Below are 20222 nucleotides of genomic sequence, written 5' to 3'. Positions count from 1 at the left end.
ATTACCCTTTAATAAATTATTGTTGTTATTCAATAAAAAGATACTCCCTCCGTTTCAAAATGAGTGTCGTTTTAGCCAAAAAAATTGTTTCAAAATGAATGTCGTTTTCAGTTTCCAATGCAATAATAACTTTTTCTTTTCAATTGTACCCTTCAATTAATATTATGTTACACTCCTTTCAAAGTATTGTTTTTTCTTTAATGAAAAACAAACCAATAATTGATTATGATAATTTGGTAAAATTGTTATAACATTTGACTACTTTATTCCATTCTTTAATCTATGTGCAATTCATTAAAGAAACGGAGGGAGTACTACTTTTAGTTGATTTAACATTTGCATTATTGTACACGTTAGACAAACTCTTCACTTATAAACTTATGGTCAATTCATTTCTAATTTAATGTGAGACTTATAATACACTTCCTTCCTTCAAAAAAAAATACACTCTCTTACGTTAAGATTGGATATTGGGAACATGGTTTCAATAGTAGATCAAGTTTTATCGCTAATTTAATGTGAGACTCGTAATAGACTCTCTTACGTTATGATTGTTGTAAGTTAGAAATCTCACATAGTGGATGTTGAACATTTTATAAGAAAGACTCATAAATTTAATGCACTATGGTTTGGTAAAAGTGGGGTGTCTCTCTCACTTGTGTGATTGTTCTTGCCTAGTGTGGATTGTCCTCGGGATCACTTGGTGATTCAACAGTGATATCAAAGTCGAGGTTCGATGAATGGTTCAATCAGCTCCTTGCGATGAAAGTCTTCTACCTTAAGGTTGCTTTAAAGTTTTGGATAAAAATGTGTTCACTCTCACTTGTGTGGCTGTTTTTGCCTAATGTGGATGGTCTACGAACTCCTTTTGTGACCCAACAATAATGTGTAGTGTAAATGGAGCATGTTCATCTTAAAGTCGCATATTCAATACACTAGGTCTAGGTGCCAATTTTGATATGGTAATTTAACTTCTCTAAAAAAAGAAAAAATACACGAATATTAAAAAAATTGTTGTAATAATAAATTTATCAAAAAAAGTATATTATTTTTGCACACATATTCTTACTACAATTATTGATATCATAAAGACAGAAAATATTATTTTCAAATGATTAACTAATGGGAATATTTTTATAAATAACTCACTAATTCATATGAAATTTTTAAAATAGTACTAGTATTATACTAAGAAAATAAGATAAAATGTAAAATAAAAAATCTTGTAGTTATAATAATTTAGATCAGAGTTTATAACAAAAAAAAAATTAGATCAGAGTATTCCTTAAAAAAAAATTAGATCAGAGTAAAAATTAATTGAGTGAAAAAATAATAATTATGAACAATGTAATGTAATGATTAATTTTGTTAGTAGTACTGTAGTAGTTGATCGACCAGTAGATAGAAGAAGATGAAGGAAAAAAACAAAGAAGCGGTCAGAAAAGGGTGTTGTCTAATGTGCGCTAGGGTAATGAGGAGAATGAGAAAACGATGTCGTATAACGATGGATGAGGAAACAAACGAATTGTCTATTTTGTTTTTTGATGGAACAAAGGAATTGTCGTTGTCGTCCCACGTATTGGTGAGGGAGGGACATGGGAGATGGTTTGGAGTCAATCACGGGACCTCATTTTTTATGTCTAACCAAAACCAACCCCATTCTTCATTTTATTCTATTACTTAATTCATTTCTTTTTATAGCATAGTGGCATATGCTGTTAGGCTTCTTAGACCACTTACAATGGGATATTGAATCCCAAATTCAACATATTGAAGCCATTGCACCAGCCTATTGAATATCAGTTGGAGAAAAGAGAGGATGAAAAAATTCAATATGCTGAATTCCTGTCCGAACTGCCACGTGGCCGCGCGAGATTGGCCAGAAATGGCGCGTGTAAGACACGCGCCGACAAGAGAGAGTGAGCAACAGTGTACGCGGAAAGAGAAAGGGAAGGGATAAAGATATTGCCACGTGGCTTGCTACGATTGGCTGCTTGAATTTTTATCTTCTTAATAATTTGGATTCAATTATTTCATTGCAAATAATTTTTTTTTTATTTTTTTTTTCCAAAATTCGTGATTTTTTTTCTCTATAAATAGAGACTTGGATCATTTCAATTGGACACAGAAAAAAAAATCAAGTTTTTCACTCTCTTAATCTCATTATTAGTCTTTCTTTTAAAGTTTTAGTTTTTGATTAGTGAAATGGATCCCAATAACAATCAATTCAACACCCAAAATTCTTCTGATTACCCATTTAGCTACCAAAATCCCAACAATTATCAACACCCAAATCAATTTCTCAACCAACATCCTCAAAACCCAAATCAATTTCCCAACCAATATCCTCAAAACCCAATTTCCTCAATAGTTTTCATCACAAATAAATCGTGGTGGAATGACAAGAGACAATGAAGTCACTCCAGATTGTCGCGTGCTTAGTTTGTTGTATTGCATTTTAAGTTAAGAAAAAAAATTATTTAAATAAATATTGTTTTTAAAAAAAATTAATTGTATTATTTTAATTTAATTTAAATCGATAATTATAATTTTATGTAATTATAAAAAACAAAAATTAAATAAGAATAAGAAATAAAAAGTGGTGGGGTAGGGTGTTGAATGTTTACCATTGGAGTGGTAAAAATTGAATGGGTGTTGAATTAAGAGAGAGAAAATGATGTGGAGTGTTGGGAATTGAAAAAGTGGGTGTTGAAGGTTATTGAATAAATTTTTCCATTGTACATGGTCTTAATTTGTAAGGGTGTGTTTGGTAAAAAGAAGCTATAAGCTAGCTGATAGCTGATAGCTGAAAAGCTAGCTGGTAGCTGATGGCTGATAGATGATAGCTTATAGCTGAAAAGTTAGCTTATTAAAATAAAAAGTGTTTGGTAAAATTAGCTGTTCAAGTGGCTGATAAATATAAAATGACGTAAAAGGACAATCTTTTTTTTATAAATCATATATACAATTTTTATTAATTAATGTATTTTTTTTTATGAATTCAATTGACATTTTTTATTTAACAAAACTTTCTTTTAATGAATTTTACTCTAAACTTTTATTGTAAATTTTATATAAAATTATTTATTATTGAATTAAGAGTATGTAAAAAAGAAAGTGAACAAGAAAATTTGAAAAAGATTGTGGGTAGTTTTTTTTAAACGTGGGCAATTGAATAAGAATGTGGGTAGTTTTTTTTAATTAAAATTAAATTAAACTATATTAATAAAAGGTTAAATTTGGAAGAAAATATAAAAAGCTACCAGCTATAAGCTAAAAAGCTACTTGAAATAGCTTCTCAAAAAACGCTATAAGCTCATGAGAAAAGCTTGTTACCAAACACATCACGTTTTCATCCAACAAGCTTATAAGCTAATCCAAGAAGCTATAAACTAGCTTTTTTGTGTTACCAAACACAGCCTAAATGTGTAAGTTTCATGCATTATTACAACTAATATCATAGTAGCATATGTCATTATTAAATAAATAGTGCATATGGCCATATGCCTTTTGTGAAATGTTTGTGTGTTTTGTGAGTTTGATTCATTAGTAGTGAATTTTTTTTTAGCGGATTATTAGTGAAATTATTATATAACCACAAAAGATTTAGTTGGTCCAAAACTTATTAACTAATCCAAAAACCTGATGCAAAACAATGACGCCTATGTGATGCCTTGTTACACTCATTCTATTGTTGGTGGAACAAAAATTTAGTCGAAGTTCAGTGTTCTTAATTGTGATTTTTTTTTTCTCCCATCAATTAATATTGAGGGAGAAAATTTGTCACTTAGGTGCGGGTTTCGTAACTACTTCACAAAGCGTTTTTTTAGGGAACTTGGTAAAGCGTTTGAGTGCATTTGTTTTTTTGGTTTTTGAGGTACTAGACTACGATATGCGTAAAAATTATATATAATGACAAATTGATAAAGAGATAAAAAAAATAGCAAGCTAATTTGTGTTTGATTTAATGTGTCTAATTACAGCAGACAAATTAGGCATTATATGAAAAACCTATCATTAATAGCCAAACAACATGACCTACAATGTTAAACATTTTCTCGACTAATTACGTGGGTAGTTCATAATATGTTGTTTCATATAATAATAACCAATAGCTATTCATCTCGCACAAGGCGACTTCATTTTGTTTTATTTTCAATAAATAGGATAAATCAAGAGAATGTGAATAAATGGTGGAGACTCAAAAAAAAGTCACAAATATTAAAGTCTTGTTGACCAAGATTGAAGTTATGATAATAGACGATTTTTTCAACGCAAAATTAGGGAAAAATAAAGGCATAGCACTTCATAAATATGGTTTAATGATTAAAAAAAATTAATAATTGTCATCAATCAATAAATGAAGGTGAGGAATCAAGGCTGAAGTGTTGCCTATAATACTTTATATTAGGTTTTGAGTAATGTCTCGTGCTCTAGGATAAGGATGCGGATCCCCTCTTGCATTATCTCTCCAGCCATCAATCCAACGGCTGAGAATAACAAAGAGAAAATTAATAAAAAAATGGCTAAAGTGCAACTTTGACCCCTTATCTTTCAAAAAGTTGCGATTTTGGCCCCCTAATTTTGAAAACTACAATTTTGGCCCCCTAACTTTGAAAACTGCTGAGAAGGCGACACGTGTCCAAAAAAATGGGCCATTTTGAAAAGATAAGGGGTCATAATCGCAACATTTTGAAAAGATAAGGGGTCAAAAGACATATTTCCCTTATGTTAGGGGGTTAAAAAAGCATATTTCTCTAAACATGGGGGGCCAAAATTGTAGTTTTCAAAGTTAGGGGGCCAAAATCGCAACTTTTTGAAAGATAGGGGGCCAAAGTTGCACTTTAGCCAAAATAGCACTATTGAAGAGAGAGAAACAAAACGTGGGTGAAACTATGCAAAATTTTAACGGGCATTTTTTCTTTACAACTTTTGCTTGTTTCTGAAAGAGTTAAAGTAGTATTTTCTGTTAGAATAAAATCCTAGTTTATAGGAGAGACTTAGTCTTTAAGAATTAATTTGTATTTGTTTTAATTTGTTTCTGTTACCACTCACCACTAGCCTTTATTTTAGCTAAGTGGGTTGCATTTCAATTGTTGTTTTAATCGTGTGTTAAATGGCTATTTAAGCCAACATTGCAGTTAATAAAAACTGAGTCATTCAGTCCAATTGTTGTGTTCTTTGCTATCAGTTTCCAAACACTTAAACACAGGTTCTCAACAATTTGGCATCAGAGCCCCCACTGGGCCTGATATATCAAAGCAGCAGCCTTTGACATTCTTGCAGCAGCATAGAAAATGACTACAGAAGGGAGTTTTGTACAACCAGCAATTCCACGTTTTGATGGTCACTATGATCATTGGAGCATGCTAATGGAAAATTTTCTCAAATCTAAGGAATATTGGGAATTGATTGAGCCTGGCTATGTTCAGTCAGAAAGCGGAGCGACACAAACAGATGCACAACGAAAAAAGAATGAAGAGATGAAGTTGAAGGATCTCAAAACAAAAAACTACCTTTTTCAGGCGATTGATCGAACCGTGCTTGACACCATCCTTAAGAAGGATACTTCTAAGGAAATATGGGATTCTATGAAGAAAAAGTTTGAAGGAAATGCAAGGGTGAAAAGGTCTCATCTTCAAGCTCTCCGCAGAGATTTTGAAACTCTTGAAATGAGGTCTGGTGAAGGAGTAACAAAATACTTCTCCAGGGTCATGACAGTGGCTAACAAAATGCGAATTTATGGAGAGGAGATGTCAGACGTTAAAGTGGTGGAAAAAATTCTACGCTCTTTAACAGAGAAGTTTACTTATATTGTATGTTCTATTGAAGAGTCAAAAGACATTGATTCTCTTTCTATTGATGAGTTGCAAAGCTCATTAATAGTGCACGAACAAAAGTTCAAAAGACGCAGTAGTGAGGAACAAGCCTTGAAAGTGACATATGAAGGGGGAAGAGGTCGTGGTCGAGGTGCATATAGAGGAAGAGGAAGAGGAAGAGGTCGAGCAGATTTCAACAAGGCAACCATAGAGTGTTACTAGTGCCATCAACTTGGTCATTTTCGGTATGAATGTCCTCAGAACCGAGAAGCTAATTATGCAGAAATTGATGAAGAGGAAATGCTTCTGATGTCTTATGTGGAGCTGCATGAAGCTAAAGGAGAAGATGCATGGTTCCTTGATTCAGGATGTTCTAATCACATGTGTGGTGATCGAAGTATGTTCACTGTACTTGATGAAAAATTTCGACATTCTGTAAAATTGGGAAACAACACTAAGATGAATGTGATGGGAAAAGGAAGTGTGAAGTTATTGCTGAATGGAATGAATCTCGTTGTTACCGAAGTATACTATATTCCAGAACTGAAAAATAATCTCTTAAGCATAGGGCAATTACAAGAAAAAGGTTTGGCAATTTTGATCAAGGGAGGGATTTGCAAGATATTTCATCCAGAGAAGGGTCTGATAATTCAAACCAACATGAGTGCTAATAGGATGTTTATCTTGCTGCCTCAATCTCAAGCCTCTTCAGAAGCACAATCTGATCAATGCTTTCACACAAAAGCTCAAAATTTGTCTCATCTATGGCATCGAAGGTATGGGCATCTAAGTTACAAAGGCTTAAGAACATTGTTGTACAAGAACATGGTTAGTGGACTTCCTGAACTCTCTGTCTCAACTGTGACATGCACTGACTGTATCAATGGAAAGCAACACCGTGACTCTATTCCAAGGACGAGCAATTGGAGAGCAACTCAGAAATTGGAACTTATTCATTCAGATATATGTGGTCCTATCAGTCCTATATCTAACAGCAACAAAAGGTATATTCTATTATTCATTGATGATTATAGTAGAAAAGCATGGGTGTATTTTTTGGCAGAGAAGTCAGAGGCTTTAAATTCTTTTAAATGCTTTAAAACTATGGTTGAGAAGGAAGTTGGGATGTCTATTAAGTGTCTACGCACTGATAGAGGTGGAGAATTTAATTCAAACGAGTTTAATGGTTTTTGCAAGCAAAATGGTATTAAAAGGCAGTTAACCACCGCTTATACTCCCCAACAGAACGGTGTTGCCGAAAGGAAAAATAGAACTGTTATGAACATGGTTCGTTCCATGTTATGTGATAAAAGCATTCCCAAGAATTTTTGGCCAGAGGCGGTTAACTGGACAATTTATGTACTAAACAGGTGTCCTACATTGGCAGTCAAGGATGTAACACCACAGGAGGCGTGGACTGGATTGAAACCTTCAGTTGCTCACTTTCGGGTCTTTGGATGCATAGCGCACGTTCATGTTCCAGAAGCAGGGAGGACTAAACTTGATAGCAGAAGTACCACTTGTATTTTGTTGGGAGTTAGTGAAGAATCAAAAGGATACAGGTTGTTTGATCCAGTTGCTAAGAAAGTTGTTGTGAGTAAAGATGTGATTTTTGAGGAAGAGAAGAAATGGGATTGGGATGAAAAACAAACTGTACCAGATTTAGAATGGGACGATGGCGAGGATAAAGAAAGGGTAAGTGAAAATGAGAATGAAGAAATTATTAATGAGGAAGTTAGAGAAATGGGGGATGGTAGTGATGGTGAAGAGAGAGTGACAGAAATGATACAACCTAGAGAGCGGCGACCTCCGGGGTGGATGGATGATTATGCTAGCGGAGAGGGTTTATCTGATGATGAAGCTAACATGGCTTTATTGGTGTCAACTGATCCATTGTATTTTGAAGAAGCTGTGAAGAGCACAAATTGGAGACTGGCCATGGACAATGAAATCAAATCCATTGAAAAGAATCAGACATGGACACTCACTGAACTACCTGTTGGGGCTAAAGTAATTGGAGTAAAATGGGTTTACAAAACCAAATACGATGAGCATGGAAATATTGACAAGTACAAGGCTCGTTTGGTTGCTAAAGGGTACTCTCAAAAACATGGAGTGGACTACACAGAAGTTTATGCACCGGTGGCAAGAATGGATACAGTGAGAATGATTATTGCTCTAGCTGCACACAAGAATTGGCAGATTTTTCAGCTAGATGTCAAGTCGGCTTTCCTCCATGGTGAATTGAATGAAGATGTCTATGTGGAACAGCCAAGAGGGTATGAAAAAAAGGGCAGTGAGCATCTTGTTTACAAGTTACACAAAGCTTTGTATGGATTAAAACAAGCCCCACGAGCTTGGTTTAGTCGAATTGAAGCGCACTTTATTGATGAAGGATTTCAGAGGTGTGATAGTGAGCATACTTTATTCATAAAGAGAAGCAAAGAAGGAAAAATTATCATTGTAAGTGTTTATGTTGATGATTTAATTTTCACTGGAAATTGTGAAATTATGATGTCTGAATTTAAAAGCTCTATGTTAAGAGAGTTTGACATGTCTGACTTGGGGAAGATGAGGTTTTTTCTTGGGATAGAAGTGCTGCAAAAATCTGATGGTATTTATATATGCCAGAGGAAATATGCATCAGAGGTTTTGAAAAGGTTTGGTATGATGGAAAGTAATTCAGTGAGCAGTCCAATAGTTCCCGGATTGAAAGTAAGTAAAGATGGAGATGGAAAAGAGGTTGATGAAACATACTACAAGCAGTTGGTGGGAAGCTTAATGTATCTTACTGCTACAAGACCTGACATGATGTTTGTTACTTGTCTCATAAGTAGATATATGGCCAAACCAATGGATATTCATCTGCAAGTAGCAAAGAGAGCACTTCGATATTTAAAAGGGACTGTGAACTATGGACTTCGTTATAAGAAAGGAGGAGAAGGCAAGCTGTTAGCGTTCACAGATAGCGACTATGCCGGAGATGTGGATGATAGGAAGAGTACATCTGGTTATGTATTCTTAATGAGTTCAGGGGCTGTTTCATGGTGTTCAAAAAAACAACCTATTGTGACTTTATCGACTACGGAAGCTGAGTTTGTGGCTGCTGCGGTATGCGTTTGTCAAGGAATATGGATGAAGAGAATTTTAGAGGAGCTGGGACATTCTTGTGGAAATGGAATAAATGTGATGTGTGATAATAGCTCAACAATCAAGTTGTCCAAAAATCCGGTTATGCATGGTCGCAGCAAGCATATTGATGTGAGATTTCATTTCTTAAGAAATCTTACTAAAGAGGGTAAAATTGAACTACTTCATTGTGGGAGTCAAGATCAGGTTGCAGACATAATGACCAAACCATTGAAGCTTGAAGTTTTTCAGAACCTTAGAAAGCTGCTGGGAGTATGTGAAATTTCTGATTTAAACTAGTTGCTGTACGGCATTTAGTTTAAGGGAGGGAATGAAAGAGTTAAAGTAGTATTTTCTGTTAGAATAAAATCCTAGTTTATAGGAGAGACTCAGTCTTTAAGAATTAATTTGTATTTGTTTTAATTTGTTTCTGTTACCACTCACCACTAGCCTTTATTTTAGCTAAGTGGGTTGCATTTCAATTGTTTTTTTTTTGAACAGACTAAAATGGTGTATATATATAAACACAATAGATCCCCCGCACAAGGAGTGCAAAGGAAAGATCAAACAAGAGTTTTTACAATGTCAAAGCTGCCCAACAACGGGATGTAACCAAAAGTGAAAAAGAAAGCTAACAGATACCCATACAACAAAGTGGGTGTTTCCACCATTCGTGGTAGCTATAAGAGAAAACAACCTGTTTAGATTTTAACCACAAAAAAGAATTCAGCTTTACCTTCTCTAAAAGCACATCAACACTTAGTGTCACATTATTGAAGACACGGTTGTTTCTTTCTTTCCAAATCACCCAAACCGATGCAAACCAAATAAGCCGAAGATAAAGGTAAGAGAAACTAGGCAAACCAGCCTGATGAGTAAACTGCACAAAATGATGACGTAAATCTCCATGAAGAACCGAAGAAATACCTAACCAATGCAACACATGTGACCAAAGGGAGCCGTAAGTGGTGCACCCTAAAAACAAATGAGTAACCGTTTCCACTTCCCCACAACCTATTGTACATTCCGTATCCGTTGCTTGTATAACTCCCCTCCTTAACAGATTATTTTTAGTAGGCAATCTGTCACGAAAGAGCCGCCACCCAAACAAAGACACCTTCGAAGGAATACATTTATGCCAAACCTCATCAACATGCGACCTGTCAACACCAGCTCCGGAAGAAGTAAGGAAGTAATATGTCCCTCGAGCCGTGTAACCATGAATCGGGTCTAGTAACCACCGCCAAGTATCACAAGATGTATCCTGCAAAACAACATTATGGAGCAAAGCATAACATTCCCCCACACTCTCCTCCTCCCAAGCTAATAACCTACGTCTCCACTCCCACCCTCCTCCTCCCACCTCCCAACCTAACCTCCTCATCTCCTCAACAGTTATCTCCTTAAACACCGCCAAGTCAAAAAGACGGGGGAATTTAAAACGTAAAGGTAACTCCCCCACCCAAGTATCATACCAGAATAAAGTATCCCTACCATCTCCCACAATCCGCCGAACATTCCCCTCAAACCAATTACCTACTCCACTACCCACCCCTTCTCGGATCCTACAAATCGTCCTCCACCAAGATGAACACACGGTCCCCTCCTCCTTCAACCGACCCCCTTCCTCCCCATATCTAGATTTTAAAACGTGATACCACAAACCACCCCTATCTATCAACATCCTCCAACACCACTTCCCCAACAAAGAAATATTAAACTCTCCTAACCTCCGAACCCCCAAACCACCCACCTCCTTAGGGAGACAAATAGAATCCCAACTAATCCAGGCTATTTTCCGATAATCCTCACCACCCCCCCAAAAAAAATTTTTAAAAATAGATTCAATAGAAGAAATTATACCTGCAGGGGCTTTGAAAAAGGAAAGAAAGTAAACCGGAATTGAGGACAGGACAGACTTCAGAAGTACCAGACGCCCACCGAAAGAAAGGAATTTATTATTCCACGACGACAGTCGAGTAGCAATGCGATCAACCACCGGTTTCCAAAAAGACAGCTTCCTAGAATCACCACCAATTGGAAGTCCCAAATACGTAAAAGGAATAGACCCCCGTCGACAATTCATTACCGAAGCAGCCTCCGCCAACCACGAGTCTGAAATGTTCACTCCTGTCAACATGCTTTTGTGGAAGTTCACCTTCAACCCCGCGGCTTCTTCAAACAACAGAAGCACCGCACGCATAGTGCGCACATTCAACCAACTTTTTGTACCAATAATCAAAGTATCGTCCGCAAACTGAAGATGTGTCAACTTTACTCCACCGATCGGACCTACCCCATAACCCTCGAAAAGTTGCGCCCCCACGACAGATGACATAAGAACATTAAACCCTTCTGCAGCTAACAAAAACAAGAACGGTGATAACGGATCCCCCTGCCGAAGACCCCTCTCTATAGGAAACTCATCAGTTGGACACCCATTCACTAACACCGATGCAGTTTCCGTGCCCACACACTCGGCTATCCATTTCCTCCACAGAACTGGAAAGTTCATATTGGCCATGACAGCGTCTAAATAATTCAAATCCACCGAGTCGTAAGCCTTTTCGAAATCGACCTTGAACATGAGCAACTCTTTTTTCATGCGTCTAGCCTCATCCACGACTTCATTTGCAATTAAAACACCATCCAGAATTTGTTTCCCTTTGACAAACGCGGATTGCGATTCCGAGACCACAGTGCCGATAACTTTTCGCAACCTATTGGCGAGAACTTTTGCCAAAACCTTATACATGCATCCCACTAAAGAGATAGGACGGAAGTCGTTTAGTCGCTGCAGACTGATAACCTTTGGTATTAACGCAATAAAAGTGGAGTTAACTCCCTTCGTTAGCTTCCCGTTTCGATGAAACTCCGTCATGAATCTCAGAAAATCCTCCTGAACTAGATCCCAAAACTCCTTTAAAAAACCAAAACTGACACCATCCGGCCCCGGGCTTTTATATCTATCACAATCCCAAACTGCTTGTTTCACCTCCTCCCGCAAGAACGGTAAAAGTAAGGACCCCGCATCCACAGTAGACAACCGACGAAACTGAAGACCCCCTACATCAGGCCGCCGCATAGTTTTAATCGTGTGTTAAATGGCTATTTAAGCCAACATTGCAGTTAATAAAAACTGAGTCATTCAGTCCAATTGTTGTGTTCTTTGCTATCAGTTTCCAAACACTTAAACACAGGTTCTCAACAGTTTCAACTTCCAATATTTTCACTTTAGCTTTCAATTACACAATCTTCACTACCATTTAGAAAGTAATCATCAGAGCATTGTGGCCTGCCATTGTCATTCTGTGTGTACAACACCGCAGTTTCGACAATTTGACAATTTCAGAAATTTGTTTAATAACAACACCGCGATTTCAACAATTCGACAATTTCAGAAATCTATTTAATAACAACTCCGCGATTTCGACAATTCAACAATTTCAGAAATCTGTTTAATAACAACGCCGCGATTTCGACAATTCTACAATTTTAAAAATCAGTTTAATAACAACGCCGCGGTTTTGACAATTTCAAAGTTGTACTACTTCAACAACAAGAGACTAAGGGCGGAGATTTCTTTCTCTCCCAGTGAAAGAATGTTTCATTGTTGCTGCAAACTGTTTACTATATCCCTTTCCTTATTTTAGGAAACATTTGAAAGAAAAATTTAATACTACATGTAGTTGGAAAAAAGACAATATGAATATTCAGCAATTTAACACTATCTGAACTTTTGAAGCTTTTGAGCCATCATTTTTCTTGTTTTTGGGAAGTTCGCGCTCCAAACAACTTTTAAAACACTTTGTACGTCTTGTGCCTTCTTTCCTTTTGAAGCCTTTTGCTTTTGACGAACCATCACTGCTACTTCCAATCTCTTTAACTTTCGCAACAAGCTCATTCACTTTGCAAATATTTGTTGGATTGTGTTGAAACTCTACCAAGTGCCTATTCAATTCATTAGCAACTTTGCAAAGGAGAGTGAATGTTTCTGGATTTCTACATGCTTCAGAAGCTATCCTAATAAGGTGTGGGCAAATCTCATTGTAGCGTTGCACTGGGGATAGATCAACATCTTCTACCACATTACTAACACCAACATTAGATAAACTCTCACTTCTTTCTAACTTTGTCCACCTTTTTAAGATATATTGCTCTGGAACTGATCTGACATTCATATGAATAAATAGTCGTAAACAATGACAACAAAGTATGCCAAAACTCTCAAACTTACGGTACGAGCAGGAAATGGAATTATTATCCAAATCATATAAAACTCTCCACTCTTGCAAATCACTCATGCTTCAAACAACTCATACTCATGTTGGAATTGATCAAAAATAGTGGGAGTGTAAAGCTTAGACACTTGCTGCAAGATATGTGAATATGAGTTCTTTAGTCTCGGAATCTTTTGGCGTGCTTCATATTCACACTTCAATTCATTTTGTCGCTTTTGTTGTACCACATCCTCAAAGCGCTTAAAAAATTTGATAATATTCAACTTGACATCGATAAAACTTTTAATATCTGCATTAACACTTTCACTAAGTTAAGTATTTCGCATGCCGATTGTAAAAGCTTTCTTCATGTAACATGATGCCCATTTCTCCTTTATAGAGTACATTCTTTGCAGCCGACTATTTTTCTTTTCCTTCTCCTTTTCCATTTCCCCATGCTTCACAAGGAGAGTTCCCCATCCTTCTTCAATTTGTTCTTCATTTTCATAGCCATACATGCACTTCTTAAAGTCACTAAGAAAACACGATCCACCTTTCATTAAATTTCCTAAGTGCTTGATGCCATTCTGCATCAAGTGCCATGTGCATAAGCCATGGTAAAGTCCAGGCATAACCTTAAGTAATGTGTTTGCCATTGATTGATCTTGACCAGTACAAACTGTTTGAGGCATTTTTTGCTTATGAGCCTCTAAAAATGTCTCAAAGATCCATTTTTGTCTCAGATGTTTCGTCATACAACAATGCAGCCCCAAAAAGCACAACTCCTCGATGGTGTTTAAATCCCGAGAACACTGCAAGTGGTCTATGTGAACTATTTGTGCAATATGTTGAATCAAGAGAAAGCACATCACCAAAACACTCATAGTCAATAAGCATACCTGCATCTGCCCAAAACACATCGGTGATTTGGTCTTCAGTATCCATTTGATATGCATGATAGAAAGTTGGATTTTCCATCAATTTTTTCTGAAAGTATTGCAATAGATAGCCGACTTCCCCACCTACCATACTCCTCTCCCTTTTCTTCCAGAGATAATTCTTTTGACCAACACGAGTAAATCCCAAGTTAGTTCTACCTCCCACTTCTTTACTCATTAATTCAAATGACTTTCTCTGTTGTAATCCAGCATCATCAGCTAGATCAATTTGCTGACATTGAATTTGAGAGATTTTTCTTTGAGATGGCAACATATGAGTTGTTTCTTGTGTATGTAAATCATGGTTATGTTCCTCCACAAAATCAACCACCACAAATTTTCCACCCATATTCTTAATGTTCAACTTTGCTTTACAATTTGTCCTGGTCTTCTGTCTCGGATTGATGATTTTATAATCCCGTTTATCCGATTTTCGCAAACCTTCTTTAGAACAAACAAACATGTAAGAGATAATTATACCATTTTTGTTCTTGTGTGAATATTGTTTCCGCACCCCAAATCCAAATTTTCCGCCATAATCATTGTAAAATATCCAAGCATCTTCAACGTTGTCAAAAAACATTTCCAACTTTGGTTTCCAATCTTCTTCCATTTTCTATAACGACTCTGCAAATACAAAAATCTGTTTAATAACAACGCCGCGATTTCGACAATTCGTTCAAAGTTGTACGACTTCAGCAGCAATATAATTGTACGATAATATATATACCAGCAATGATATATATATATTGTAACAACGCCGCGATTTCGACAATTCGTTCAAAGTTGTACGACTTCAGAAACAATGTATATTACTTCAGCAGCAATATATATTGTAACAACACCGCAATTTCAACAATTCATTCAAAGTTGTACGACTTCAGAAACGACTTCAGAAACAATATATATTACTTCAGTAGCAATATATATATACCAGCAACAATATATATTGTAACAACGCCACAATTTCAAGGTGAGGACTGCCAGTTATAACCATATTTTCAGATTATCTAATATGATATTCTTAAAAAATAATATAACAATTTAACCTTTTATTTCATATATTCGTATAAATAATGGTCTTACTACCTCCATAGATATAATATTTCTTAGCAAAACAAAAACTATATATCAAATCACTATAATGAGCTAACAATATTGCTTTCAAAATGATTGGTTTCTTCTGCAATTTATATCTCAGGTGCATCTGCAGATTATGCATTAGACAATAAAGACCACACTTGTGCAAGCAAATGCATATAACGCGCAACAATCAAAGTTTTGGTAGTGACAGGGTTCTTACGGGTAGTCATGCTACACAAATATTACACAAATAAAGACGTGACCAAATCAGCACAGGTAAAATCAGTTGGAAGAAGGGGAAGTGGAAAACAAGTCATTCTACACAAATATAATCTATTCATAATATTTCCAGAAAAACAAAAACCTATTGTTTGATAACCTTACTATAACTAACCATCATGCCTTCAGGAAAACAAAGCAGATAAAAACTAACCTTGTATACACAGAATGACAATGGTAGAGCCACAATGTTTTTTGTTGATAAACAATGGTGAGGACACTTGAAGAGAAATCTGTGAAAATGCTCTGGTGATTACTTTCTAAATGGTAGTGGAGATTGTGTAATTGAAAGCTAAATTGAAAATATTGGAAGTTGAAACAAGCACTGCACTGGAAGTTGTAACAAAAAATTCCTGCTATAATTTTACATTTAGTTTCACCCATGTTTTGTTTTCTCTCTCCAATATTGCTATTTTTTTTTATTAATTTTCTCTTTATTATTCTCAGCTGTTGGATTGATGGTTGGAGAGATGGTAGGATATATAATGCATGATATTATATTGTATTTTGTTCCTCCGAGTTTAGAAATTATTCTCACCTTGCATAAAAATTTTGAGCATGCATAAAAATCCTGAGAATAATCATTTTTCAAAGCCCTTTAGTGGTAATCATGTTTTTGGGTTAGTCCCTGGTCTTATGTGCTTTTTCAACTCTTTTAGAACACCTTTTCAAATGTTGAATCGATTCAAATAGCACAACTAACAGTCTGAATCAACTCAAACAAGTAAGAGAGTTTTGGGCTCATTTCGAATCGATTCAAAATGAGGAGAACGTTAATCATATTGATTCAATAGTTATGGGTTTCATCCAAAACGATTTTATCTTCATCTGAATTGATTCAATCTTCATACGCTGCCCAAATTCATATCTAATTATATGAATCAATTCAGCATATATTCGAATTGGTTCAGACAATGTATTTTCGTACAATTTCAGTTATTTTTTGCATTATTGATGAGTCAATAATTATTTAATTTTATATAATATTTAGTTTCATTTTAATTATATTTAAGTTTATTTTATTTTAATATTATTATTTTTTTGAACTATTTTACTTCAATTGCATATTATTATATTTCAGGAATAAATATTTGATGGATTGTGTCTTGGAGCAACAGAAAGGAGTCTGGAGCTGATTCGGAGCAAAAATACGAAGATTTGGAGACAAAAATACGTCTCCTCCAAGTCAGAAGCTTGGCATGGCCGATGCTGACATTGGCACGGCCGTGCCACCTCCCAGGACAGCCTTTTGCTGCTTTTGCTTAGGATTCAAGCTACTCTGTTTTAGTTTTGACCAAAAAGCCCACAGTTTCTTGTGGAACATTCTAGTGATGTAATTGCTTAGATTTTAAGTCGAATGTAAGCTATAAATAGAGTAGTTAGCCATCACAAACAAATCATCTTTATTCTTGGAATTCAATAAGTGACAATTGTCTTTCTCAATAAAGTTCTCCTTTTATTTCTTTACTTTCTTGTCATTTTATTTATGTTTTTCTTCTCCTTCTCTATGTCTACGATGAACATGAGTGAGTAGACTTCTCTTGTCTTGGAATTGTTGGATAAGTCTAATGACATAATCCTAATCAAACCAAGCTTTAACCTTAATTTATGTAACCCTAATTTCTAATCTAAATTCACCGTTTTAACATGAATTAACCATTATCAAACTATGGAAACGAAAGTGGAGGGTTTGATAATTGTTAATTCATCATCTCAAATATCAATTCATAATGCGAACGCGGAGCTTTGATATTGGAACAAGTGAATTTAGACAAGAATTGCAAAGGCGGCTAAATAGTCTTTGCAATTCTTGAGACATGGGTAGTTTCAATCCTTACAAGCTTCTTCTAGTAATCAAATCAGCTAAATAGGTTTGGTTGCTAGAGGTAAACTTTCACTGGACTTGGTCGGAAAGGTGAGGGGCTAAAGGGAAACCGGTCTTTAGAAATTGGGTCTAACATAGAGTTATAAGTTAAGGTTTTGGTTTGCGAAGGACTTGTTATTACGATGAACCAATAATCCCAAGACACCTTTTATTATTGTATTTTCTTTCAACCAACTGAAACCCTCTACTTTACAACTTATTTCTCTTCTAATCATCAATTGAAGTTAATTGAATTGAACAACTCCCTGTCAAAACGATACTCTCTTTATTACTACTTCGATAAACTGTACACTTGCGGTTTATCCCATCAATTATGCACCCACACCTGTAAATACAATCTTCCCTTATTTTACCCATTCACTAAATTCATTCGTTATTATTCTCTCTACTCTACTTGTCTAAAAAAATAATAAGAAAACACTTTTAGTTCTTTGTGAGAATTTGTATAGAATTAGAGGAACAATTATAGGCTATGTAATGGTTTGGATCTTTCAAGAAATGTGAGGTGCTTAAAGTTCCAGAGGACATAAGATAACTTTCTTTTCCCCTCTACAAGTTAGGGGATTTTTTTATAGTTCATCAACAACGAAGGAACTCGAAGGAATCTATGCGAAAGAATGAATCTTGAAGAAGATTGTCGATGGATCTCATAAGATTGAAGATTTGAAGGGTTGAGGTATCAAATTTGTGGATCTCAGATTTGGATTAAGTTAGAGGTGGTCTTGCTACAAGTAGTTTAGGGCCTTGGTCATCTTTAGGTTAAAGAGCGACAAGATTTGTGGATTCCTTACAAACAATCAATCATACAGGAAGACCGTAGATTTTTCTACAAAGAGTGAATGTACCCCAGAGCAAGAAAGAATGGGGGAACCACTATAAATTTGGTTTAACTTCTTCATTTATCTTTTACTTTTTACATTGTATGATTTGGTTTTTGAAAAATTGTGATATGTTTAATTGCAAAAGGTGTTAAGTGATTGAATGTATTAAGAACTTGTTTTTCTTTGAAGGATTTAGTGTTTTCAATTGTTATTCAATCACTTGGCATAATTGGAATTAACATGTTATCATTGATCAAATCTATGTGATTGTCATTGGTAGTGATTTCTCTGTTAAAGGTGTATGTTTAATATAAGGTTGAATAGAGTATGTAATCAAGGGTATAATATCTGATTGTGTAACATTGAATCAATATTGATTTGCTTGGTCAATATTGGTTTTTATTATGTGCAATATTTTGAATTAGTATTCCTTATTGCCTATGTCACAATTCCAATAGTCAAATAACTCTCCATACAATTTTTTGAAATACCATGGTTTCGCGCGCAAAGTTTTTGAGGGAATCTATTCACTCCCGCCCCCTTAGATTTGTAGTTACCGTCATATAAAACAACAATTGGTATCGATATCCCGATCTCTTTGATCACAGTTTAAGCATTGAAAGAGTTAACATGACGAGTAAAGATCCAAAAAGTACGCATAATATAGCTCCCTATGACAATTGGAAAGAGTTCATGAGTGTGCACATTCAATAGGTTGACATGGAAGTTTTGGATACCTGGCAAACCGGAGGTTTCAAGCGTAATTAAATGTTGATGACGTTGTCTTAGACAAACCACAAGATGATTGATACTAAGAAAGTCCAATACAATTTGAAGATGATGAACATACTCATTTCCGACTTAGGTGTGAATGAGTGATGGTTTGATTTAGGCAAGTATACCAAATTGTTTACCAAGTAATAAAGTAGTAATTAGAGTATCGTATCCATAAGGATTGTTGTTGAAACTAGGCAATTTGCGTTACTTATTTGGGAACAATAAAACGATAAAATAAAAGACAATGGGGGTTTTGCAATTTAGTCTGTTTCCAGCAGAGTAAGAGTTTATGAATAACCTGTTTTGATTGCAGAATGTTAGCGATGATTAGAATTCTTCAAATCCTCTCTATTCATGTGTTGAAATTAATTAATGCTCAAACATTATTCAAATATTGATTTTACGTCTTCTATTTAGGTGATGAGTTCGTGGGGTTTTATTTCCTACCGGCTGCCAAGTTGCACCTACTGATCACACGTATTTGTATGTGTGGGGCCTTACTCTCTCAGAGGTCTGATTTTATTCCCCTTTAGCTGTCGAGTTGCAACCTTACACCAGAGTTTCTACACAGGTTAATGCTTAGGTCGTCAATCATGCATGGAGATGCATGTTCGCGCGTAAAGGTATGTTGGGTTCTTACTCTCTCACAGGTAATTGGACCAATGACTTAAATAGGGTTACCTAAATTCACAATGGTCCTAAAGGTTCTCTCATTTATTGAATCTTAGAAATCATCTTACATACTCTACCCCTCGGTAGTTCTACAAACGAGCAACCTTATCTCATCTACCTTACCAAGGATGAGAGAAGAATAAAGTTACTATGTTGATTCAATTTCCTAAAGTTACTACTGTTTCCATAATTATCTTAATCGATATCTTATTTACTTCCTGATTTTTGGGTAGGTTTTCACCAATATTAGGTATGTCACTTCCCTAAGTACCGTTATCTCAGGGTCTGTTCTTATAAATAAGAAATAAATAATTCACATAATAAAATGAAATAGGATTTATAAAGTATCTGAATAAAGAACTTAAATTAAATAATTCAACAAATATAACAGAGGTTCGTCTTATAAACCTACCCTAATAGGGTTTATTTACTCATGGCAACTAAAGACAAATCACAAAAGAAATAAAATATACCCTAGAGACTTGGAGTGAGAAGAGACTCATCCCTTGAAGATCATAGTGCTTGCTTTCCTCTTGAACCGCTTCATTCTGAATGAAAAATTATGAACGAGAGGAGTTTTATTTATAGGCTTGGTTTCC

The 20222-nt window shown here is 35.4% G+C and overlaps 1 protein-coding gene and 2 pseudogenes across 1 annotated transcript; 1 reads left to right on the top strand and 2 right to left on the bottom strand.

The window, feature by feature from the left end:
* Window positions 1–5215: 5215 nt before the first annotated feature.
* Window positions 5216–6129, top strand: LOC146929864 (uncharacterized; annotated as a pseudogene).
* A 3382-nt stretch (window positions 6130–9511) lies between these two features.
* Window positions 9512–12033, bottom strand: LOC146929863 (uncharacterized). Its single transcript, XM_085707422.1, has 3 exons — window positions 10879–12033; window positions 9685–10704; window positions 9512–9628 (listed from the first exon to the last, which is right to left on the bottom strand). The coding sequence occupies exons 1-3, from the start codon at window positions 12031–12033 to the stop codon at window positions 9512–9514; spliced, it is 2292 nt and encodes a 763-aa protein (XP_085563548.1).
* Window positions 12034–12661: 628 nt separating this feature from the next.
* On the bottom strand, window positions 12662–14719 carry LOC146929862 (protein FAR1-RELATED SEQUENCE 5-like; annotated as a pseudogene).
* Window positions 14720–20222: the final 5503 nt, after the last annotated feature.

This window comes from Medicago sativa, chromosome 4, assembly GCF_051527215.1.
Source record: "Medicago sativa cultivar Bolivia chromosome 4, Bolivia_mono, whole genome shotgun sequence".
NCBI lineage: Eukaryota > Viridiplantae > Streptophyta > Magnoliopsida > Fabales > Fabaceae > Medicago > Medicago sativa.
Note: the sequence above shows the minus strand (reverse complement) of the source record. Positions and strands in the feature narration are given on the sequence as shown.

Coding starts and splice junctions, on each gene's coding strand:
- LOC146929863 (XM_085707422.1), bottom strand. CDS start 12,033: ATGCGGCGGCCTGATGTAGGGGGTCTTCAGTTTCGTCGGTTGTCTACT. Junction 10,705..10,878: donor TTTCTTTCGGTGGGCGTCTG/GTACTTCTGAAG, acceptor TGTCTCCCTAAG/GAGGTGGGTGGTTTGGGGGT. Junction 9,629..9,684: donor TTGATGTGCTTTTAGAGAAG/GTAAAGCTGAAT, acceptor TTTCTCTTATAG/CTACCACGAATGGTGGAAAC.